This window comes from Poecilia formosa, unplaced genomic scaffold, assembly GCF_000485575.1.
Source record: "Poecilia formosa unplaced genomic scaffold, Poecilia_formosa-5.1.2 Scaffold6, whole genome shotgun sequence".
Lineage (NCBI taxonomy): Eukaryota > Metazoa > Chordata > Actinopteri > Cyprinodontiformes > Poeciliidae > Poecilia > Poecilia formosa.
This window is the reverse complement of record NW_006799945.1, coordinates 1,038,969-1,064,636: the sequence shown is the minus strand read 5'-3', so window position 1 is coordinate 1,064,636 and position 25,668 is coordinate 1,038,969. Positions and strand designations below refer to the sequence as shown.

At 37.5% G+C, this 25,668-nt stretch overlaps 1 protein-coding gene across 15 annotated transcripts in view; it reads left to right on the top strand.

The window, feature by feature from the left end:
* LOC103147521 (RIMS-binding protein 2-like) overlaps nucleotides 1–25,668 on the top strand; it is a 68,195-nt gene that overhangs the window by 6,733 nt on the left and 35,794 nt on the right. For 13 of the 15 annotated variants that reach the window (XM_016678725.1, XM_016678718.1, XM_016678721.1 and 10 more), the window contains exon 3: nucleotides 5,140–5,286. The exons of 1 other annotated variant lie outside the window; for it this stretch is intronic. In XM_016678725.1, coding sequence (XP_016534211.1) covers nucleotides 5,140–5,286 — 147 coding nt within the window. Of the gene's footprint in view, nucleotides 1–5,139; nucleotides 5,287–11,240; nucleotides 11,430–25,668 lie in introns of those variants that run through there. One more of the 15 variants, XM_016678752.1, reaches the window with a different exon arrangement.

The following is a 25,668-nucleotide window of genomic DNA, read 5'->3' as shown; positions in this document are numbered from 1 at the left end:
CAACTCAGCAGTCCTCATGCAATTGCAACACTCAGACACCAGAGGGAGGTATTACAGTTCAAAATAAGTTAGCGTTGCGCAATCTTGCTTTTTTTAAACTTAAAAATCCTTTAAAATTTCACATATTCTACAAGAACTTCCAGGAAAACAGTTTTATTATGTAAAGTTTTGAATATAAAAAAATGTGTTATGTTTTATCAAATTGGATCACTTTTCATTTTAGGAGTCAGTGCTTTAATAAAAAGCCCAAATAGGTACCATTGCTTTCTTACCACAGGCTCCACAGTTCCAGTCTGTTTTGAATAAATAATGCATTCCCTGACTCTCCATCGTTGGTGCTCCTGTTTTTCTGCACTGCTCGCTGTGTTTCTCATGTGAGCAGGCTTCTAGTTCGACTAAAAAAGTAGTGAGTCCCAGCTCGATGCCTGACTTTGTTCTTGTACGTCTCCTGACCGCTGATGTGCATCTCAGAGGTCTCTCTGAAATGCCACTGAAGTAAGTAAAGCAGTAATCATGTCCTTGCATCAGCTGTTTTGGTTGCTGACTTTCCCTTGTGCAGTGCACACACTGCATCTCTTCTGGTGATTGTGCATCTTCTGCTCAGCTTTGACATTTAGGGGTTGGTAAACACAAGAACAATGTCCTCTCAAAAAGACATGATGGTAAAAAAACAAAAACAAATAAAAAAACTAACTTGTACAGTTTCACATTGGGTGCATTGAACTTTACAAAGAAGAACAGCATAAAACATCAACAAACAATACTAAGCTGAGATCATGAGTTTCATAGTAGAAAAAGTCTGATGCTTGTATAATTCTAGAATTTTTTACCTATATAATTTGGATAAATTAACTATTTATGCTTTAATTTTCACAATTATTTTCACACATATAATTACCCTTTTTCTAAAACATGGCCCATTCAGTCCAGTCATAACTTCCTGTTCACTGTGGCTATCTGTTAATTTAAGACTGCTTCTATCCAATGATAAAGGAACATAATTGCATGTCCCTGTCCCATATGACATTAAAGTAAAGGTGAATTCAATGTCACACAGCAGCATGGAAAATGTGCCAAATGGAGCTTCTGCAGGGCAGCCTCCATATGAGGCTCCAACACGTCCGTTCTTAAGAAGTGTTCAAATAATGATGTCTAACCTTGTTTTTAATCTCTGGAGAAGAGAGCGATTTAATTGCACTCAAACAACAATAATCTTGTTTTTCAAAAAATATTTTTCTTGGGCAAATAGTGTTCCCTAAGAAGAGCGTTTCTTAGGGAACACTAAAAAATAGTGTTGCCTTCTTTAGCTCAAATCATTCTAATGAAGTCATTTCTGCAGGCGTTCACCGCCCTCTGACTTTGGTTTAAGTCACATTTTCCTCAATCACCCTCTGATTCACGTTCATGATGGATTTTACAATTTTGAGCTGGCCAGATCCTGTATCCAGTCATCTGAAACCATGACACTTCCACCTTCATTTGTGCCAAACATGTTCTCCGTTATGATGTCCAGATAATTTAGCCTTAGACTCATCTGTCCAAACAAACATCATTCCCGAAGTCCTTGTATTTGTTTACATTATCTATGGCAATTTTTTATTGTGGATCTTCAAACTTTTTTTTTTTTTTAAGAAGGCAACGATTTCCTTATTGGACTGTTCGCCGTGACTCAGTAGCTGCTACAACATTCCTTTTTAAAATCCTCAGGCAGCGGTTTAGGTCGTACCATGGTAAACACATGGTAGCATTCCTCCGTTTTTGCTGACTTATTAGCTGCTCATCCAATAAGCAAATCTACTCTTCTTCCCCATCGATAAAGGTACTGTTTTGGATTTACATCAGCTGACTTTGGAGGCCACTGAAGCTCCGTGAAGTTATTGTCATTTTCAAGAACCAATTTGAAATGAGCTGATTTTTTCTGCACGGGGTGTTAAGCAACCTGAAGAACCAATCAGATGGTGTGTACATTAGTCATAGAGGGACTGACATGGTTGCCAGATAATTTTTCACATTGTGAGAAGTTACAAAATATTCAATATTAGTAGTTAATGTTTTTATTAAGGGGTTTTTATTAAAGGCTCTAGTTTCCATAACAAACTTGTGGACAGATTTGTAAGAAAAAAAAAAAAAACTTTATGGGGATAAAAACATTCATTTTCATGTATATATGTAAGCATACCTGCATAGAGTACTGTTCACTTTATTTGTTTGTCTCCCCTCTACATAACGTACAGTGGAAACAAAAGCAATTTATGCAGTTTAAGGATCCCATAGTCCACATTTGTGTCTTTGTCCTGTTCTGTGATGTAACTCCTGTCAAGGATTCAGCTTGCTCTCTACTCAGATGATGTGTCCTCAACTGGATGGCACAACTGTGTCTTCCCTGACACAGAGGAGTGGTTTCTGTCACGGTGTCTGCCGTCTCCATCCACAGGCCCTCAGCCGTTGCTCTGAATCATGCCTGTCTTAGATGTAGTGGCTGCCACTGATTAGAGATGATGTGTTTGCCTCATAGTCCAGGCAGCCAGATGCTAAAATCCATTTGATTAGTGCCTTATTTTGCAAGGCGTAGGATCTGTTAGCCTGTCTGCTTGGCAAGTGCGCTGTATGAGCAGGTGGACATTGTTGTCTTCCTGTCTGCTTAAGAGGTCCATCATCTAGGCTTTAGAATCATGCTGTCAGGAAGAACATCTTTTCTTCTTCTTTTTTTTTTTTTCAATTGGATTTTTTTTTTCCTTTTTTTTCTGAGAAAGCAAGTCTGGCTAATTGTCAGTAATGGATGTTATTAGCTCAGCAGTGTGCCAGAAACTGTGGCAGTATGTTAACTGATTCATTAGAGTAATGTTTAAACTTTGTTAGTTAGTAAGTGGAGTTCAAAGAGAACAAAATGTTTCTCTTGTCTTCAGTGATAATCCTTTCTCTATGTACTGTGGCAGTGCTAAGCTAGCTTAGTTAAACAGTTCAGATAGCAAATAAGAGTAATCTCCTGGCAGGTTTCAGATTAAGCTTCATGTTTAAGTTACTAATTTGCAATGCAATGGCTCTTAAATGTGTACACACTCATATAAAAATGTCAGATTTCTGGGACCTAAAGTTTTCCACATTTATCTATTCAGATCTATTCTGCTAACAGTATGTAATGAATCAGAAAAATTCAGTTCAACAAATTGTCATCTTAAGACGCCTTAAAAAAAGGCCCAGTGTAAATTCTTAAGTACTCAAATCAAATTGTACAGACAGATTTAAAGTCACTGTCATAAAGTCATTTTATTTGATTTATTTCAGTAGGTGAAATAAATTATATGGATTAACTACATATAGACTGATATTTTCAAGCATTTTTTAAAATTAAGATGATTTTCTGCTTAAAGGTAATGAAAACACAACATTTAGTTTCTGATTTTACAACGATTCCTCCACCTGAATAGGCATGTAGCAACGTTGGAAAGAGTATTGCATTAAGTTCTCAACTTTGCGACAGTTTCTCATACTGGGCATGGATGTGTTGACAGTGGAGAAAACATTTTTTTACGATTATTTACTGCTCTTTGGTGCCTCCCACGCCACCTTTGGGCAGAAAGCCATATTGCCTACATAAAAAATCTAACTGAAACAAAAAATAATCTGTGAGGTGGAGATTTATTAAAAAAAAAAAAAAAACCTGCAATAAACTGTTGGCAGAAGTGATTACACCCTTAGAGCTTTTTTCATTAATTTTCAGCATTCATCTTCTACCAAGACAGACATTGTTTGTCAAACCAACCTCATAAAGATTCCTATAAATTTCTACCTTCGTACTGTGAGGACATGCATTGTCCACAAATCCGTCCTGATGATCGTACATATTTTCTGTCAGACTTAAGTCTGGACTCAAGATTAATTTCTTTTGATGAAGTCATTCCTTTGCAGATTCAAACTTGTGACTGTACTCAGTATGAAGGGGATGTGTACTTCTACAACCAGGTTATTGTAGCCTCTTATGCAGCCAAACATTTGTGCTTCAGATTGATTTGTGAACAATTTGTCAAACATAAACGTGAAAGAAGTTAGGCAATGATTAATCATACTCAATCTGGTTTTAGTCTCAAAATCCTACATTGTAACAGAGTGAATACACTTTATAGAGCATCCGCATGCCAACAAAAGCTATTGGCTATTTCGTCAGCTAGACACAGAGTCACACAGAGTGCTCTATCATAGGTTTTCTTCCAACTACCTTGAGTTGGACTTGTTTATACCTCATTCAAATCGATCCGTAACTCCTTTTCCACTTGTAGTTCTGCTGGCCTCAAAGAGATTAGAAAATTTGTGAAGCTATTGCCTCTGGCCTATTTTGATTCCAAATACTACGTTCTGGTAAGTTGTTCAGATTTTTTTTTCTTCTTTGATGTGCAAAAGGACCATTCACAATTATTTGGAGAAGGCGACAACCTGCTTTTTTAGAGTTTTGATTTTATATTTCTGCACAGGACTCAAGTGCGTTTGAATTTAGCTTAGAGAAAAATCTTTCCTTTTAGTGACGTTTCTTAGCAGAAAAATATGTTTGTAAATCCAACTGAGGTTCAAAACTTGAACTTGAATTTGCAGCAGCAAATGCATTTTCATGTTTGGTAATCCTTTTCCTTATAATAGCTCCACAGGATAGAACTGCTTTGCTGGAAGCAGAACTGAAAATAATGTTTCCCCCCTTTCCTCAGAGGTTTAGCTAAATGCCTATTTGGTCAGCAGCTAATGCTCAGATTTCTTTCCTTTTTTTTCTGTTGGTCTTAGGATTTCATGAATAACCACTTTTGTTTTTTCAGTTTACAGACATTTTCTTCTAGGTTATTTTTTACTAGACAATGGCTTACTTTTCAAATAACATTAGATATGGACAAAATTCAGAAGATGATCAAAAACACACAAAATACACCCAAAATAAATGGGTGCTGCTGCAAACTATATTTGCATGTGTTATCCGGTGCTTTATATATTTTTAAAAATCACAGTAAAATAAAATTGTATCATTAGCAGTTATTATTCAATGGGCTTTAATTCGTTTTAAGCATCCCCAATTCGTCTGTGTTGGAGTATCACAGTAGCCAATTAAAAGCCTTTTGGCTGTCAGAACTAATTCTTGTGTTTCTTTTTTTCTTTCAGTCTAAAAGTGAGTTTTCATCTCAGCAAGGTGTGGGACACGCTGGAGTCTACAATGTGAACCGCTCTCGAGTATTAGAGGAAAAAAACAGGGCACTAAAGCAGGAAGTGGTCGCACTCCGCCAAGAGAAGCAACATTATCGAAAAGTGGTATGTTTTTATTTCTCAGTATTCAGGCATACACAATTTGGCTACTAAGATGTTCTATCAGGAAAAGTTACTTATGTACAAGTTTACTAGCTAAAATGTCTTGGATGATATTCCCTGATCAAGATTTTGTTTTTTAAGATTAAAGTAGTAATTCAGGGACTGCTGCTTGCTATGCTATGTTCTACCAAAGCAAACATTTGAGCAACTTTACAAAGACAAGGAAGCACAGAAGGCCATACATATCATGTAGATTATTTTTATAGCAATACATGTTTGTTTCTTCCATGTCATGAATAAGAATTTGTTTCACAAATACTTCCTCCCCAGTTGGTCCCAGATGGCAAGGATGTGTTAGCCATTGTCTTGGCAACATGAAGCATGGAGACATTATCAGACACATTCTGCCAGAACTTTACAGTTGCTTCTGTTTTAAAACATTATAGGCTTATATGAATGGCAGCGTCATAAATCAACAAATACATTCTAATCTATTTCTATTTGGATGAAAGTGTTTAATTCGGTTGCTGACATGTAGCACCTTCCAAAAATATTTATATCCCAGGAAATACCAGAGCAAAAATACCAATTTTACTCTCATTAAACCAACAATGTTTGTGAACCTCAGTTTTTAGTTCTCACTTCAGTTTCTAAAAAGGATTGGACTTTGACTGGGCCTTTCTGACATGAGAATATTATTTGATTTAAACTATTCCATTGAAGCTTTGGATTTATGTTGAGTGACACAGTTCTGACCAGAGTTACTTTTTGCTTCTTGACTTCCTCTTTGATTATGTTGTTCTTTGGTAGACCTGTAAGTTTACCTGCACCACCTTGTAAAAGTTGGGTTGCAGGAGTGGAATGCTTTTTCCACTGCTGTATATTGCGAAGAAAAGCCCATGATGTGTTCAAAGCTTGGGCTTTTGCTTTATAACGTAACCTTGATTTAAACTTCTCTACAGCTTTCCATCTGACTTGTCAGATGTGTTACTTGGTCTGCATGGTGAAGCTTGTTTATAAATGTTCTCTTACAAAATTCTAAGGCCTTCAAACAACAGCTGTACCAATACTGAGATGGATTTACACACTGTTGGAGTGTGTAAAAGTAGCGTGAACATAAATGCCGACCACACTTTTCTTTTAAGACTTGTATTTATTAAAAAAAACAAAACAACGTGTTTTGTTATTTCCCTTTACCTAATAATTATGTATTTGTTTGTGTTGGTTTATCACAAAGATCCCCCAAAAATGCATAGAAGTTTTTGTTTGACAAAACAGAAATGAAAACCTTTGCAAAACACTGCGTTTGCTCTGCCTTTGGGGCAGCTTTACTCACAGACTGCATCATTCTCATTTATGCAAAGCCAGACTCAGCCGTGGATCAGTTAGGCTGAGGGAAACTCTGATGTAGGAGCAAGTTTATTCTAACATATTTCCCTAAGAAGATTTGGTCTGTGGGCTTTTACTTTTTGGAATGCATTAAAAGAAAATGACAAATATGTAGATATCGGCTATTTTATGCTATTTTTTTTTTTAGCCATCCATCCGTTGTTATGCTTGCGAGGTAACACCTGGTCTCTTACTCCAGTGGTAACTGGGAGAGAGGTGAGATATGCTCTGAACAAGTGGCCAAAGAGTCCAGTTAAACTTATCAGAACCCATGCTGAGAACATGCAAACTCCATGTGGAAAGACCTGTGTTTTGCTATCATTTTTAGATAAAATACAAATACAATATACAATATGTCAAAATACCAATGCAGTTGATTGATACAGAACAATCAGAAAGCTTTCTTCGGAAACCAAGGACTATCGCCCGAATGTGTTTGTTCCAAATGCGGCCTAGTTCATCTGATCGCCTGATTGCACAGATGTTTTAAACCTTTAGACTTGTTGCATGGAAACAGTCTTAAATGGACACCCAAAGAAACGAACCTCAGGTGAGGAATGACCTTCTGTGTGTTGTGTGGCTCCTGCTAAAAGGCCACAGCTGTCTCCCTGGACACCATTTCTATGGCAACAATTATGCATTGCCAGCAGCTGGTTCGCTCAGATGATGGCCCTCATGATGAAACCGGCTGTCCCAGTGAAAGGAGGAGTCCCACATCCAATAAATAATCTCTAATAGTGTTGTCTTATTCGGCCCCGCAACCTGCATTTAGGTTCTTCTGATCAAAAACGGCATTGTCAGACCAGGGTTAATAATAGCACAGAAAAATGTTAAATGTTAATTAGCCTATTTAGAACTCAGTTGGATAATAACACCACCCACAGAAATACAGTTTGCTTTCACTAACTAGCCAGTTTTTTTTTGTTTTTTTGTTTTTTCAACCTGTATTAAAAGGAAATAATTTTGGGTTGGCTTCATATTCCCTTCTTGATTAAATTTATCCCTGAAAGTGTTTTCTTTTTTTTTTTTTTTTTTAGATGTTCTGTTATAACTTAATTATGCTCAGTCCATTGCCCACTCCATCTGTCATCTTGTTACTAAAGCACACAAGCTTTTGGCTTTAGAAGAAGTGGTAAAAAAGACACAACAAAAAACAAAAGAAAAAAACACTAAAAGCCTGTTCTCAGTTTAAAAAAGTACAAAAGGGTGTATTAACTTGCAGGGTAATTTAAATCCTATATGACACAGATGCATTAAAAGGTTCAATTTTGGATCTGCTTTCACTTCTTGTTTCCACTGCTGCCAAATTGTCAGTAAAATTTCAGTAGTTTAATGTATATGCCTGCTATCCGCTGGACACTGCCAGTCCTGTCTTTCTTTTTGCATCTGACTTTTCCGTGGTTGGCTGTGCTCACTGACCTGGCCTGTGTTGCTTCATGTCCGTAATCACCAAAGCAGATGTGATGGACGTCTGAGAGAGATCTAGTTGTGATTGAATTTAGATTCTTTTTAGATGTCAGATCATGCATAAATGAGTCTCTTCCTCATCCACGGTTTTAGAAAGTAAAGCAAATGCATTTATGATCTTGGAATGTTTCAGAATTTATCTAAATTGTCACCACAAAAGTCAATATTTCTTTATTAAGATTTCATGCTATAGTCTGCATTCAGAGTAGTTGAGTCAGTCCTTTGTTGAGCTGACAAAATTAGAGAGTACCTAATTTTGGGACTAATTCTCTTTTGGATTTAGGTCTAAGCTTTGACTTGGGCAATTCTAACAGATGTCTGTTATCACCAGAAATCTGGGCTTCTTAAGTAATTATGTTTTTCAACCAAGTCCAGGTTTTCTGTCATTTCTGAAGAAAATGATACCCACAGAATGATGCTGCCAGCATCAGCCTTCACCATGGCGATAACATGTTCTGGTTCATGTTTGTTTTCTGCTACTCATAGAATTTGAGTTATTACGGTAAATGTGGCTAAAAGCATCTGCAAATCACAATTTATAGATTTGTATTTGTAAAATAATTAAAAAACCACATATCAGTTTTTTTTTCCAATTCACAATTGTGTGCTACTTCATGTTGGTCTATCACTATAAGTCCTAAAATAAAATAAAAAAATATATATATATCAGGGGAAATTAGCTGAATTGTCAGTAATTTTCCACTACAATAAAAAAAAATATTACATAAACACCAACCATTGGTTTAGTTTCAGTACACGCCATCTTTACAGAGGCTGAATTCCTTACCTTTACAGCCAAAACAAAACATGTTGTATTACAAGACAGACATGCTAAAATGTGGCAGTGTCAAAATGTAGGGCCCCCTTGGATTAATTGTAAATCCTTTTAACCGGATTAAATCATTTTAAGGGGGCAGCTGCAATTTAACCGCGCTCGCACATACATGAAAAAATATGCATGAGTCACTGCACATAAGCTGATGTCAGTATGATATAATTACTCACTCTGACAAAGCAGTGTAGGCAGTGCGATAGCAAGTGTGTGCCATGTTGTAGTTAATGACTAAAATCTGTGAAATTGTGAAGTGACGCTTAGAAAAGAATAAAGATGAAATCATTCCACTTCACAATTTGCCCTTGTGGTGCAACATGTTATTTTAGATTGTAAACAAAAGTTTAAATTGTACTTTTTAGCCTTATGAAGAGCCCCCAAAATAAATGTTGCTATATTGTAAATATGTAGATATAATATGATACTGAAAGATATGTTATTTGGTAATGAACATGTTATAATAACAACAACAACAACAACAACAACAACAACAACAACAATAATAATAATAATAATAAGACATTATATAATTCCATGTGGTTTATAATAGTGAAAAATATTGCACTAATTTGTAAAATTAGAATCTTCACCAAGTTCAAGTGTAATGTCATCATGTCATGATATTTGTTCCTTCACAGATTTCAGATCATCAGACAGTTTCTCACAACACATAAAAGCTCTTTTAGGGAAAAAACCCCCCCCAAAAAAACCAGGATTATGGGAAGATTTTGAATTTTTAGGGTTATGGTCTTTAATTTTTGATCAGATGATGAACAGCCTGTTCACACTTTTCAATAATTTGACTGCTCTATTTTTCACTCTTACTCATGTTTCTTCTTTTTGAAGCTCTGCTTACAACCAGGTCACAGTAGAGCAGGTCCAGATATTTTACTATGTCATTCACTTCAACTATTTGTCCTGCCAAGGGGAGTATCTAATTAGTGCAGTGCGATCTTCTGCATACCCATCTTCTGAGACAAATAAAGTTCTAACTGTGCCATTGCAAAAATAGTTACAAAGCAAATATGGATATTTTTTTTGGCAGTATCTCCTATGATCAGCAAATAAGGTGTCTGAAAGTTGCAACTTTCCTGTCACTGAATCAAAAATCTGTGATAACCTGACTTGGGCTGAGATCACAATAATTACACTGCAGTATCAAAAAAGCTCAGGAAGACATTTAAAGTTCATGAACCAGTCAAGTGGAAAGCAGAGAGACACTCAGGATCTACATTCCACATTCAAAAAGAAGAGTCTTAAAATTAAGAAACATGTCTTAATTTAGATATTTAGAGTTTCTGTATTTATAGTATCTATTTATGCTCTATCTTTAGAATCAAAGGGTAAGAGGTTTTAGCTGTTGCAAAACAAATTTTAAAAACTTACCAGCTTAAGTCAGAACGAGTTATGATCATCTGTGTTGTTAAGTATGAATCTCAGTTAAAAGCCAAAATGTAGCAATTTAAATGAATGGTGAAGACATGAATTAAGAAAGAGAGCAGAAAATGTTAGCTCTACTTAGCAGTCGGCCTCCAATGTCCCATCTGTTGTGCTTGATAAAGTATTAGCATCCTTAAAGATCTATTCTGCTTTTGCTTTTTTGTCACACATGTTTAAGTTTGGACAATAAATTTCAAAGATAATTTGAGCAAATTCAAAATTACAATTTTAAAAGATAATTTTATTTAAATAGAATCCCACAGTGATTGCTGCTAAGGCTGCCCCAAACATCTATCAGGTTCTTGGGGCAATTAATTTTCCTCATAGGGTCAGGTTGGTTTAGTTAAGTTTTCTTTTTTTTTTTTTTTACCATAATAAACAAAATCATCACTTGACAACTCTCTTTTCTATATGTAATTTTTGTCTGAAATAGCAGTTTGTTCGATTATCTAAAACATTTAAGTGTGTCAAAGAAACAGAAGCGATAGAATAAGTCTGTAAGGAGACAAATCCTTCTTCACAGCACTGCACACTGTCCAGCTTTTCAGATCTCTTTGACACCTTTACATGTAGCTGAGGCTCTCTGATGTCACCGATGTTTGTGACAGTGGAGAGAGCTGATTAATTCAGCTGAGTGGATTTACGCAGCTTTCTATACATTGTTCGAAAGAGAAAGGAGGAAGGAAAGTGAGCAGAGGAGGGAGGAAGCTTGTAGAAGATGATTAAGGAAGGGTGTTAAAGAGGAGGGTCTTCGGGGGTGGGGAGATAGTGAAAGCAAAGAGAGGATAGGAAAGAGAGTGTGTGGAGAGGGGGCGGAGGAAAAGGAGGAGAGAGAGAGAAAGAAAGAGAGAGAGACAGAACCCAGAGCTGCTGCTGCTGCTGCTGCTGATGCTGCTGCTGCAGCCGTTTGACAATTCCCCACCCATACAGAGCACGGAAGAAGGGAAGAGACTACAGCAAGGAGGAAGGAGGGAGCGACTCCTCAGTAAAGATGCTCCTGTGCTAGCCAGCACACACGGTAAATACAAACCTCTTCGGTGCTGCTGTTTGTCTCTGCATCATTGTGCCCCAGTGTGTTTGTCTTAGATCTAGCTCTGTTGAGTCCTAAATATAGTGCACGGGGTTAGCATAGCAAGCAGCTGGGGAAAACCTGTGTGTGCAGTAGCTGCAGGAGGAGACAGATGTGCACAGTGAGGTGGAAAGGAGAGGAGGATTTGCACATTTTGTCTTTTCTCTGGGCTAAACGAGGAGAAAGCAACATCCAGCGTTGCTGTTTCTTGACTGAAGCCGAGCCACCTGTTCGGAGATGTGTGGGTGTGTGCGGAGTGTGTGTGTGCGTGCGTGTGCGTGTGTGTTGGAGGGATGAGGGGTGGGGTTGTAGTGTATGAGTCTATTAGGTTAGTGTGTTTTTTTGGCTAATGTTTGTCTCTGCTGAAATTTCTTATATCCTGTAGATGAATGAAAATTTTTTGTGAGTGTCAGTGAGCGATAATGTTTTCCCATCAGTAAAATCCTGATGCAAAAGCTGACATGATCATTTAGTGGGATGCAGAGAGAAAGACAAATGTTTGATGCTTACTCAAACAAATTGGTGTGTGCTTGGGCGTTATTGGCACTGGTAACTTGAGCTTTTCCTGGTTTCTGACTACTAAAGGGTTGTCAGGTGCTGGTGTTGAACATTAACCCACTCACTGCTGTGGGTTAATGTTCCCACCCACCCCTTTGGAGTTTTGTTTGTGTGTGTGTGTGTGTGTGTGTGTGTGTGTGGGTGTGTGTGTGTGTGCGTGTGTGTGTGTGTGTGGCTGCATATGACACTTCAGGTATACTCTGACCAGCTAAATCTTTCACATCCCTAATAGAACGATGTGATCAATTCAGGTACAATGTTCACATTTTTGCTGAAACAGGTTTAAAGGGGTGTTGACTCAGCTGCATGTCATTTTGAAGGATTGCATTGTTTGTGTTTCTGAACTGTAGATTAATGCTGAGAAGTGACGCCTGTGTTTCGGCAAACAAAATGGAACATTCGTCTGTGAGCATACAACAGTAATCAATAATGTGTTTTTTTTTTCCCTTGCTGCTTGTCTTGCTGCTTCTTTTTAAATGTAAAAATGAGCTTTAAGTTATAAAAGTCAACAGAGTCGAGCTTTGGTGTCTAAGATTTATTCCTGTGAAAAGTAAATACGCGATTGCTTCAAAATGTAGAATTACAGGCATTTTCTACCAAAAACCTATATTGTTCAGACTGTAGACCACTTTTTGTTGTGTCTCACTGCAATTGTCAAGCCAAACAGGATCATTTTGTCTTTGAGAACGATCCGAGTCATTCAAGAGGATAAATTTGCAGATTTTAAGTCCCAGTCTGATGTTTCATTCAAATTTATGCCATATATGCTTGAAATTCACAAAGCTTTATAGTACAGCGAATTAACGCATTGTTTTAGCAGTATTACATAATCTACATAAATAATGTTATTCTGTTAAATTTAACTCGGCACGTGACTTTTAGGATGCTGAAGTATCCTGTTTTCTTCTTCACAATAACAGGTATTTTGTACCTACGGGGGTTTCCGCAGAGCAGATGTAATATGCTAGAGGCTATTATAATATAAACCTCGACATAAGCAATCATCAAGCTGTATTATTTTTTGCTGAGGTATCTCCGACTTGAGATATACAACCACAGTCCTCAATAAACTCTAAAAACAACATTTTTACTTTGAACAATTTGCTGAACTGATAAGCTAAAGCTAGCATCTTTACCCCCTGTTTTTGTAGGACTTGTTGATAGTTTAGCTCGCAAAATATTTCAGTATGGTTTCAGTTCATCATGTGGAGACAAAACTGAAAGAGTTGCTCACCTGCTTCTGGAACGTCGTGTTTTGCGTTTATGTTGTGAACTTTAACAACTGGTGATCCAGCTGTGCAGCACACCTTGTTCGTGGAAGTAAATAGGGATGCTACACATGAGCTTTTTGTATCAATTCATAAGTTGTGCAATTAAATCAGACAACATAATGACTTGTTCCTCCGGCAATAATGTGGTGTAATGTTTGTGGGCGCTGTTGTGGCAAGACTTATTATGAAGGAAGCAGATTTAAGTGACAGGAAATAGAATGCCAATGTTATTAGGTCGACACATGCAAGTAGCATTCTGCTCCGTGTGTGCGTAAAAAGATGCAGCTGTTAAAAAACGACAGATACTAGGAGTTCTTTCTTTTTGTTCCAATACCAATCATTAAAAAAAAGTCTCATCTATACAAACTGTTACATATTACACATTAAAGAGCATCATTGCAACTGATAAAGCTACTATTGACATCAAAGTGGTCGTTATAAAGCCTCAAAACCAAAACGGTTTTCATTTATTTTTGCTGTATGTCATTTAGTAGTGGAAAATGTGTTGCAACGGTGTGTACTCATAAGTGTTGTAATATCTCCTTGATACATATGTTTGAATATGTTACTGTGTGGGTGGTTGACACACCAAAGGAGAAATACCGTATTGCAAAGGAGATGGAAACAGTGCTTATGTCTCATTTCTTAGTACCTCAGCTCTTTATGTAATTATTTTAGATATTTTTCATCTAATCTGAAAAAGTGCTATTGTTTAAATGTTGCCCCTCTTGCAAGTTTCACAAGCCCCCTTTTATCTTATTCCGTTTCCGCTCCTTTATCCCCATGCATCACCGTGGTTTACTGTGCCAACTGATTTCCAGTCTGATGCCTGAGGGTGAGAAGAAAAGAGTGAAAAGAGAGAAAATGGGCAAAATGAAACATGTGTTTTCAGTCCCATGACTGAATTTCTCTCCGGCTCCTCTCTTGAGATGAACACGAAACCTGGCAGCCAAGAGAGACCAAAACATGCAGGTGCTGCAGTAATCCCAGCAGCGACAGCTTTGAAGGGATGTGAAAACACAAGCCAGTAATTATACAGAATAGAGTTGAACAATCACTTAAGTGTCCATCATTGGGAAAATCTTGGTGCATCAACACCAAAATAAACGCACACACAAATAAATCCCTAAATGCACAGATAAGCATTAAAAAGCAATAAGCAAAAGTGAAACCTAAAAGTGTAGTTGTGCCAAAAATTAAAGAAGCAGCATGAAGTGTGCAAGCATATTTGTCCCTGGCTTGAATTTGAACTTCCTTGGCTAATAACAGGCATTTTTATCTGTTAATAATGGCTTCTAAATTGGCAGCAGGAGTAAGTGTTGTTCCTCCGATGTGGATTTCTGTTAGCCCTGTGATAAAGTGACAAACTGTCCAGGTTGTTTCCCGCCTCTTGCCCGATGACAGCTGGCTTGTCCAGACCCCGGTGACTCAGACGGCTTTTGTTTGCGCTGCTTGTTTGCCAGCTTTCATTCACGTAGTTCAAAAGGTATCATCAGATATGTTTTGCACGTGATATTTCATCGCTGCTTCTTTATCATCCTTGCCCCGACCTGAAGGAAAGCAGTTTCTATGGCAACCCCCATCGAACCCCTCCCTTTGCCGGTACTACTGCTGTATATATACAGCATATATAATGTATATATATGCGCGATGTGTGTGTACTCAGGATGAGAACACATGCCTGAATGTGAGTGAATGCTGTATTGATTGCTGTATTGATTGCTAGCATGAAGCCCCCCTCCAAAAGGCATTGTTGCTCAGCTTGCTGAGGGGAGCAGAGATTGAAACATTTCCTCCTCACATTTCTTGGCACATTCTAAAGTTGCACAAAAGTTTTATAATGGAGAGACAAAGCACTGCAGCGGGAGAAGGCAAAAAAAAAAAAAGGTGGGGCAGAGAAGGAAAGTGAGAGGAAGAAAAGGGAGTCTAAAAAAGATACCACTTACTATTACTGTACACTGTGCTACTTTTCTAGCTTTTTCCCCGATTTATACATCTTTTGTCCAGATCAACTCATTCCATGTTATGATTATTTACTATTTATCACGTATGCTTCTTGCTTGGTTAAACATCAATTAAAGCTTTTCTGAGTCTAACGGTTGATTGGGATGCATATTAAAGTTGGACAGTGTCTAAGGCTTTCTACTGGATTTCAAAAATGACTTTCTTTTAAGTAAAGACATAAACAACAGTTTGTTTTTCACTGCACTTGCATCACTGAAACACAGTGATCTAAACAATACACAAATCGATTAATGCTTGAAAGAAAAGTTGTTTTGTTTCCCTACCGATACAGATTCAAATTTCTTTTTAAGAGTTATGCTATGTGGACATCACCGTGTTCCTGGTGAGAGCGGCTACGTTTAAAGCAGAACTGATATCACATCGTGTGTTACTGTGAGACTGTTGTAAGACAACATTTTTAACATTTTCACCTCAGTCAGACCATTTATCATTCTGAAACCAGGACAAAAGGATTATGCAAATTTAAAGTGTCAGTTCAAATCTGCAGTAGATTTGTAATCAAGATGTTCAAAACAATACTGTTGCTATTTTTTTTTAATATCCAGATTCACTTAATGTGTAGCTTCAAATTATTTGCCTTGAAAAACTTCCTTTGTATTTTATTTTGCTCCATGATGCCAGCATGACACTTGGCAGGCAAGGTGAGCCCTTAGGCAAATGAGCACGCTGATAATGGTGCGTTTAATTCCACATCACTAACTTTCTCTTTCTGTGTCCCGTCTAATTGTTTTTTTTTTCCCCCTTCCTCTCCCTTCCTGATTACGCATTTCGCTCACAGTCAGGACTTTCCATCCCTCTAAATAACCACCTGAACACAGTCTCTTACCTAAATACTTCCTGTCTTGTGCCTCTGTCATTGACTCCATCTTCTTTCGCTCTTCTCTTTCATTTAGTCCCCAGTGTTTTGCTCCTGGAATGACTTGAATGATTAGGACAGAAGCCTACAGTGGAGGGAACACAAAGAGCAACTAAATGGAGAGAAGGGGAAGGGGGAGAGGAGGACGCCGTGTCAGGAAGGGAAGGCGACATGACAGGACCTGTGCTCTTGTAATAGTCACTTATTGCTCTGTGTTATTGAGTCCTGCTCAGCAGAGACTTATGACTTACTCCTTCCTATTCAGTGTTTTGTATTCGTTTTTTTTTTTTATTATTATCTTAATTCCATGTTGCAGTATGATTATAATTTCAAGGCACATGTGACCTAATGTTTTTCCTACTATGAAGAAGAAAAGATCATTTATTTCAGCAAAGATTTCACTTGTAATATATACTGGAACTGCATTAGGTAATGTGATCCATCTGTTCTTCTGACTTGTTCTTGACAAAGGTTCTGGGCAAAACTTGTAGTTTTTGTATAATATTGTGGGATTGATAAGAAATTTAAAGTGTGTGTGGCTCATATGCTGAAAAAAATGCATTTCTGCTAGAGTTCCTGTGAATTTATGACAATTCTTTGTCAGGCACAAGCAGAGTACTTAAAAACCTTTTGTTGGATGGACAGATATGTCTGATGTGTTGCTTGGTCTTCATGATGCTGTTTGGTTATTAACTTTTTCTAACAAACTGTTGGATTTTGTTTACTAATACGGTGATATTATTTAGGGGCATCAGGTCAAGTGGTCTGAAAACAATTCGCAGAACAATTGAAGCCGTGTTTCCTCAAATTCTAATACAAAATTAATTACTAATTTTACACAAAATCCCAATAATGTACATTAAAGTTTGCAGTTGTGATTAAAAAAAAAATAAAATTCATAAAGTTCATAGGGTATCAACGCTGTTTTAATACACTAAAGATCTGACATGCTTGCTCCATATAGACTCAGCAATTCAGGAGTGTACTAGAGAGAGCTTCCCTGCCTATTGCATGATGGGTAAGAGCTACAATATTATAATGAATTCTGAGCTTCTCTGGCAGTGGAAGGAGGCCAACACTAGCGTAACATATTCTCTGAGCGCTTTTGTTTGTTCTGCTCAGATCAAATAAAGGGAGAGGCATCTGCTCAAGAGTACAAAACAAAAACTATTTTCACATCCCTTATGTCGGTGGTGGTTATTAGAAAACACTTTTTAAGAATATATTTGAACGTCTCATGAAATTAGGTTTTGTGGTAGTAAAAGCACCCCGTCCACTGTGCCTCTCCTAGCCTACTGTACTGCTAACTGTGCAATAAGGTCACGTATGAATTATTTACCACTTGTGCAGTGTGGTTCCCTTCAGATTGGGGTCATGCGATTGCGTATATATGGAAACCAGATGTTTTATATGTGTACCTCTTTGGATGCCGACGTATGCGCTTCCCTGCTGCCATGTGACTTTTTTGTTTCAGTGAGAGCTTTATGGGAATTGTGTCTGCTTGAGAGTTTGTGTGCTGACTTGTCTGTGTCTGTTCGAGTATGCGTGCTCTGCACACGAAGGCCCATCCAAGCATTATGTGAGCATGAAGGCCCATCCAAGCACATGTAATCCCTTACCAGCTTCCAGGCTCTTCATTAGAATTATTCCGATCTTCCTCAGAACTTATTTTACGCCTTTCTGATATCTTCTGTTTGTCCTCCGGGAACAATGGGTCCTCCTCGCGTCAAATCTGTTGTGGCATCAATGAGACTTAAAGCTTCGCTGCCCACTTCTGTGGAGGCTAGTGTCATTCTCGCATTCTTGCTCCCGAGGTCTGCATTTACATCACACATTAAATTCAGTGCTATGCACACTCACCGTAGGGAAGATGATGGTTTTCCCTGAAGAGTTTTACATGCGTGGTCCAGCTGGATCACCTCATTGTATCATTTAAAGTTTGCAAAAAACTTTCTTGTTTTCACTTTTTTTGTTTTGTTTTTTCATATTACAAACATCCTTCACATTATTTTAAAAATGATTTTCATATCTTTTACAGATTGCAGTGAGCAATGGTTTATTTTCTGATACATGACAGCTGGAAAAAAACATGAAATCCAGTCACAAGTTTTTGAAATCTATTCCCATTTTGAGAAACACACTGAACAGCTCAGAAGTGCTGGATGGACAGTATTTAAATATGAAATATTTAAACGTACTGGAGGAACTGCATACTCATATGACAGAACTATATGTGATGGCATCCACTTAAATATGATGGTTACATTTTTCCGTCATGTGAAGTGGTCAGCTATTCAAAAGCTGTTTTCTTGTGTGTGTGTCTGTGTGTGTGTAGATGGTGTACTTAGAGACAAGTCACTTCATTTTACCCCGGTTTGTTACACTATATATTCTCTTACTGTCAAATGAATGCATGCCCAGATTAATTTGATTCCAAAAATTAGTTGTAAGAGCAGCATGCCTGGCAGACAGCCAGAAATGCTGAGTACTACTCTGCAGAAAAAACTCATACTTTTGATTTCACTTTTGTTTCTCTCTCTGTATACCTCTTGTACCACTTGGAAACCTGTTTGGCTTCAACATTGTCCTGCAAAGAAAGCCTATGGGGAATCGTAGCAGGGAGGAATAGTGTCAATATTCACTCTCTAAATGTGTAGTGCAAACAGCAAGATTTAAAACACTGCTTAATATTCTCATCGCTAAAAACGACAAAAAAAGAGAAAAAACTGGTGACTTTTCACTCCCCCAGTGAACATTCTCCCTCCTGAGGGTCAGAAAGCTGTTCTGGTTGGGAAGGTCATGGTGTGGGTGGGTGAATTAAAATCTAATTGAACTGATGATGATGCTAATGCCTCTGAATGTGACTCTGAATAATAAAAAGAAAGGAATTTTGTTTGAGGTCGTCATCATTAATGTTTGAAAAAAGGTGTTTGGTTATGTAAATGACACCCCCATACCTATATTGCAGCTGTTCAAATAAATGTGTGAAAATTGATGAGTAATCAATCTCATTTTCAAAGATGCTTCTGTCATGTTGCACTGGTTCTGAGATGATTTGCCTACTGAAACCATTAACTGTCACAAGTATGTTTTAATTCTCCAAGAAAATTAGCTTAAGCAAACATTCCTTGAGATATGCATTTAACACTTAGCCAAGTGCAAATATATGACAGAATTGAGGATAAGGTGAACATGTCCCCATGTTGAGGAAATGATCTTTCCTGGCCTGTAGCAGTGTTGTTCTCTTCCTGCCAGTTCCTCACACTATACTCCATGCTTTAAAAACTGACCTTTCTGCTGCACACGCGTACACGCATGCTTAGACTGCACATCCCAGGAAGTTCTTTAATTGACCGGCATATTTATTTATTTATTTATTAAAAACAATGAACACTTGTAGGAAAAGTTTTTATATAAAAATAGGTAGCAAAATTGAATTTATTAAATTTATGAGACATTTTTATTTTTGCTTTTCAACTTTCTTTGAACATTGACAGTGTTTTCTCATATTCTCATTCATTTGTACGGTCTTTGTTTGTTAAGCAACTCACTTCTAACCTATGAGTCATTCAGATCCAAAAAGCCTCCTAACCCCAAGAAATAAGCCAGTTTTATGTCAACATATACGAGACAAATGAACATGCAACTGATTTTAAGCTAGCATTTGAGCTTGCTTGCCAAAACAACTGAATTTTGTTGAAATTATTGAGTCCCAAAATAAATCGGCCAAACACAACATGCTATTTCCGTATCAACAAGGTGATTTCCATAGTTATATAAACTATAAACCTGATATATATTCCACTGATGGTCGACACATCCCTCAGCTTTTTTGTCCAGTATTTACTGGATTTGTCGCTGTGCATTAAAGACTTGGTTTTATTACACATTTGCTGACAGATGTTTTTTTTTCAGTTTGATGTCCATCTGCTTTTTAAATCACATATTGAAACAAGCACGCCATCATGGACGTCGTTTCTTTGCTGCAGAACGTGGATGATTTGTGGTAATTGATGGAATCATGAATTTTGGTCTTTGGCAGGAAGTCCATAGTGGGTGACCTTAGACTCAATCGCATTTCGGTTATGAAGCAGGACAATGATCTAAAACACACCAGCAGTTTAGTCATCCACCATGATGGTCAATTTAACTTATTATCCTTTTGATAAACTTAATACCCTTTCTTCAATCTCAGTGACACACACTTAAAGTGACATACACTTAATGGTGTGTGTCACTTTTCATATTTTTTTAAATATTTTTTAGTTCTTGCCAACCTTGGTAACTGTGAATGTTTAGGATTCAGATGAAAGGTTTGAAACATGTGGGTTCATTAGAGCTTGAGGCGTCTGTAATTTTAGTTATGCAACCATTTTAAGCTCTTGCCCTTCCTAACACGTACACATGTAAATGCCCATTCACGCTTCACTGTTTTGATGGTACCCACTGCCATCTGCAGCCACAGTTTACATTGTAGGAACGACCTCGGGGGTCGTGTGACTGCAACGTACTGGCATGTGTGTTCACATATGAGCAAGGGTGCACAATACTTTGCACTTTAACTCTATTTACCACACATCTATGTTTTATAAATGAGGCACCTGTAGAGACGCGTTCAACCAATGGGCTGAGGGAATCCCAGTTGATATTGCTTTGAGACAACAGGGGGAATATTTTAAAAGGATGTGATGAATAATCTATTGATGACATTATGCTGACTGTATTGCTTATACACCATCACTATAAATGGGAAAATTTGCCCTACTCATATGAACTGTTCAGCCTCGCTTGTCCGATGTCATGCTTGTGTTGTAAACCAAAAGCAGGATCCAGTATGAGGAAGATTACATTACAAATGGCTGATTTTAAAATGCTCCTTTAAACAGTCTGCCAAGGAAACTAGTGTTTGGCTGCAGATCTAGTGTGTCTCAAGTCACGCCCTTGTGTAAAGATGAGCGCCTGCTACAGTAAGCCCTTCAGAGGGCAGACTCTGGGTAATATATATCATGCTGCTGTGTAGACCTGGCTAATGCTACTCTATAAATCCTCCAAAATGATCCTCCTTTTCTCAGCCAATTCCTTAAGTGGGGATGTACAGTGTCAGTTTACAGTCCTCTAAAAGTTGCCATTAACCTTGCCGGTGTGTCCTATGTTGAAATGTGTTGAAAACAATGCTATGTTCAGTAAAATGCAATCTGGAGTTAGCGAACCAGTTTTCCTTTATTTTGCTCAAGTATCTTTTGAATGTTACAGTACAACCAAGTACTGAATGGTACAGTATTAACCAAGAAATCATTACTGATATAAATTTGTTATAAAAGTATAAATGATCACACTTTAAAAATCAGGTAACTTTATGTTATTAAAGGTAAAGTTTAAACAGTAATGATTTCTTGGTTAATGTCAAGTTGTCATAACAAAGACATTTTGAATAATGTCAACTTTGTATTAAAAGTGTCATAATTAACCGAATGACGCTTTATGACAACAGTCATAAATATTCATGAAGGCTTATTGATGTTCATGACAGGTGTTATGTCATGTTTATGAAAGTGTCATGACAGTCTTATTCAACCCCCTTCAAATAAAGTGTTACCCATAGATGCATTCCTCCCATCATCCAGGAACATTCATGATAGATGAAATGGCCACTTTCCCTTTAGGAGTCTCTTTGTGTATTTATTATTCCATGTCTTTATGCTTCTGTGTGATGGAGTATGACCCTGTTTGGGTGTACCCTGCTTTTTGCCCATTGACCAATGGAGGTCGACACCCCTCTACCTTACAATGTCTATATGGATATTATTTATTCGTTTATCTACTTATCTTTAACAAATACATTAAACATTTATGTTTTTTATATTGCAGTCCCATTACCACAACAACAGTGATCCTCCCAGTATACTTATGGCTGCAGACATCCTTACAGAGTTAGATTTATGTTCAGTAACTAATATTTCCACCCAAGGGAAATGGGTGGAAATATTGCAGTATTGCAGACTGTTACAAGAAGAATAAATGAGTCCTGGTGTTTTACTATAAAGGTACATGCTGTGCTGGATCTCAGTACAACACACTGTTTTGAAAGGGCTATTTTTTTATGATAAGATAAACCAACGAGAGTTCTTCCTTCACTTTTTTAGTAAGATCAAATTTTAGTCAGGAATTTATTGTTTTAATAACCTTTTTTTCCAGCTTTGGCCACTTCTCCTGCTTGAGAAGCAGCACACACACACACATACGCATACGCACACACACACACACACACACACACACACACACACACACACACACACACAATAATTTGCATGTGTGCGTGGGTGCTGTTTGTGCATGGCTGTCTGTCAGAGCTGAATCTAATAAATACCCCTGTCTGCTGTGGGGTCATTTGGCAGGGGAGTGAATGCTGATTATAATTTTTCCCATCACAGCCAAAATCTACATGTTAATTTGGGTTATTTTGTTTCCATTAACATGTTAAAAAAAGTCCCTAACATGGGATTTGTTGGAGATTTAAACTGAGGAACTGTCCTTTGTCATAAACCATTCAACCATGTAGCAGTTCAAATTAGGATACAGAAAAACAGGAAGTTTACTTAAGTTTTTATTTATGTACATACATATAAATTTTTATTAAATATATTTACTTTAAAAATTCTGTTAAAAGTCAAAATATGTACCATTTAACTTGAGCTTAACTTAAAGTAAAAACACTCTATGTTCTTTCTGGTAAGAGGCTGTTGTGCAAAAGTACAACATGTAGCTGCCAAGATCCTATCAAAGCTCATGCTTTTTATAATTTGGACACAAGTTTCATATGTGTTTGAGGCTTCACTTTGTGCCCACACTGAAGAAAGCCGATGTTGTCTGCGTCTTTCCTCTCACGGCTTAACTGGAACAAAATGTTTCGTATATGACATCTAATTAATGACAGTCCTCCTGGGGAAACAGCAGCAATCTCCAACCCGCAAAAAGCCCATTTAAGCTCATCAGGAGGCATCCCACAAATGAGCGTGTGCAGGATTTCACCCTTTACCAATTCCTCATCCCAACAACGTAGCCTGTCAGGGTTAATAACATTAGTGTATTTTAGAATTGCCCCATATTTACAAACAAAGCAAACTTAAAATCCCATTCTCATAATGGGAAGATGCAACAAAATTAATTGTAAGATCAAATTCCTATATACTCCAGTCATCATTAATATATACTTAACATATCCATAATTTGAAATAAGTAACATTTCTTTAGAAAGATTTAATTTACATGAAACAAATAATGAGAAATACATCATATTAAATTTTTAAATACTTTATGCTTCAAAACAGCGGTAAAAAATATACAGAAGCAATACATTGTTGTTAATCTTTGGTTTTCTGTTTTGTCTTATTGGTTGGTATTTTTTGTATTTATTTCTCCATATTTTAATGAACTACTGAGGAGTTACTCAAGCACATATATGTGTGAAGGCTGACCGGAATAGAGCACAGATGCACAGAACCTCCTGGACGTTGTCCACTGTGAGCAGATTTAGTTTTTTTTATCGGTTACGGGTGTAAAATTCTTATTGCGGTCGTGCTGGAACCGCACAGGGTGTGTAGACATATAGATGCAGAAGAAAGATGAAGGAAGACAGAGGTTGTCAGAGTGAATTAGGCCTTAGTGCTGTTGATTTATACGTCTCTAAGCTTGCGTGCTCTCTCTCTCTGAACGCACATATCGATCTCAAATTTCTCAACCACGCAAAGATTCACACAGAACAATTTTCACTTGGAGTCCCTGTTGTGCTTTTTCCTAAAGAGACACCCTTGTTAGCGCCTACTTTAAATACTCGAAACAGATTCCTATGATGATTTGTGCATATTGAAGGTCTGAATTGGCATAGAAATGTGTGTGTCCCTTGGCTTCGCAGTCTAACAGTGTGTTTACAAGATGTTACAGAGTGCTAAGTGAAGCTGTGAATGTGTGATTTGCTGGAAGTGAGAGGAACTACAGAAACAGTCATCATACTCGCGGCCCTTAAAAAATTGATTTTTAAAGGTCGTTCTTTTTGTCCAGTGCTTTGTTCACTTTTTTTTGTTTTTTTCGTGTGTGTGTGCTGAAATAACCTCAACTGAACTTATTTTCACTAGACAAGAAGGTTGATTGATAGCTCGAGGTTTGCCACACCCACTAACTCAGAGTTAAAGGGAAAGGTGCAATATCCGCTGTGGTTACTACTACAGCTGAGTGTGATTTTCTGCAGTTTGCAGTGACTCTGTGTTGCAGTGACAGTTATACAATCAGAGCAGAACGTGGCCTTACTCGCTGTGCTCCGTGTCTTCCTGCCCTTGCCAACGTTTTGGCTTTATTCTGCCTTTCTTCAGCATTTTCCTGCTGTCTCTGTCTGCACATGAAGACATGAATGAGCACAACTGCCTCCCATTGCTCTCTTTCTTTTCTCTCGTCTCGGCCGGCTTATTGAGCTCCTCAAATATACTGATAAATTTGATCAAAAGCCCCTGAGCTGCTCCGTCTTTTCTTGCGCAGAAAAATATTGGATTCTCTTTTGCCGCAGGTGGGTTCAAGAGAGCATGTTGCAGTAATGTAAAAAAAAAAAGTGCATCATGAAATTTGTAGCTCACTGCAGCTCTTGTGTGACAAATAAAAAAAAAAACAGCTCAATGCATTAATCTTTGTAGAAAGTGTTGATATAATCAGACATACTTTTAAAAAAAAAATTATCTCCAAGCTAATAAAGGTACCCTCTTACACCATAACCACTTGGAAATTGGCTCAGCTAATCCAACTAATCCAAAAACTATTTGAAAAACAGCCTAATTCCAAACATTTTTGTTTTAAAATGCCTGCAAATGACTAAAAACACTGATTGAGTAAAGAAATAGTTCTACATTCATTAAGTGATGAAGTGCAGATATAATGTGAGACTAGAAATTATAATCTCTTCTTCTCTTTCGCTACCTGTTTACAGGCCAAAAGACCACCTTCATTAAGTAAGGAAAACCCCAATATCACATGTGCTTAACTTATTGACTCCCCTTACAATAATTATAAATTAAATTTAACTGAAGTACTTTTTAAAACTTATGCCGAGCTTTCAGCAACAAACCATTCAAGTGCAGGAGACGATCGACGATGTTGTGGGTTGGTGTCTCTTCCAAAGACTCTGAAAACCTTTAAACTATGGAACATCAAGAAATCTTCTGAAGTATCAGGACATTTTACATGTACAAATCAATTAAAAATCATAAGGAAAACTAAAAATGGATCATCCCATGGTCTTTGAGCAGGATAACAATCGGCTGAGGGTTGATTTTTACAAGACAAAATCAACCCTGTTTCATGAGTCCATACCAAAATCTTGTTCACAGCAGCAAGAGTATGTTGGAGAGAGCACTGAAGGAGACCCAGCAGTCTGGACACTTTAGTGAAGCGATCTAAAAGGAAAGGATCAAATATCCCTCTTTCTGTGTGCTCT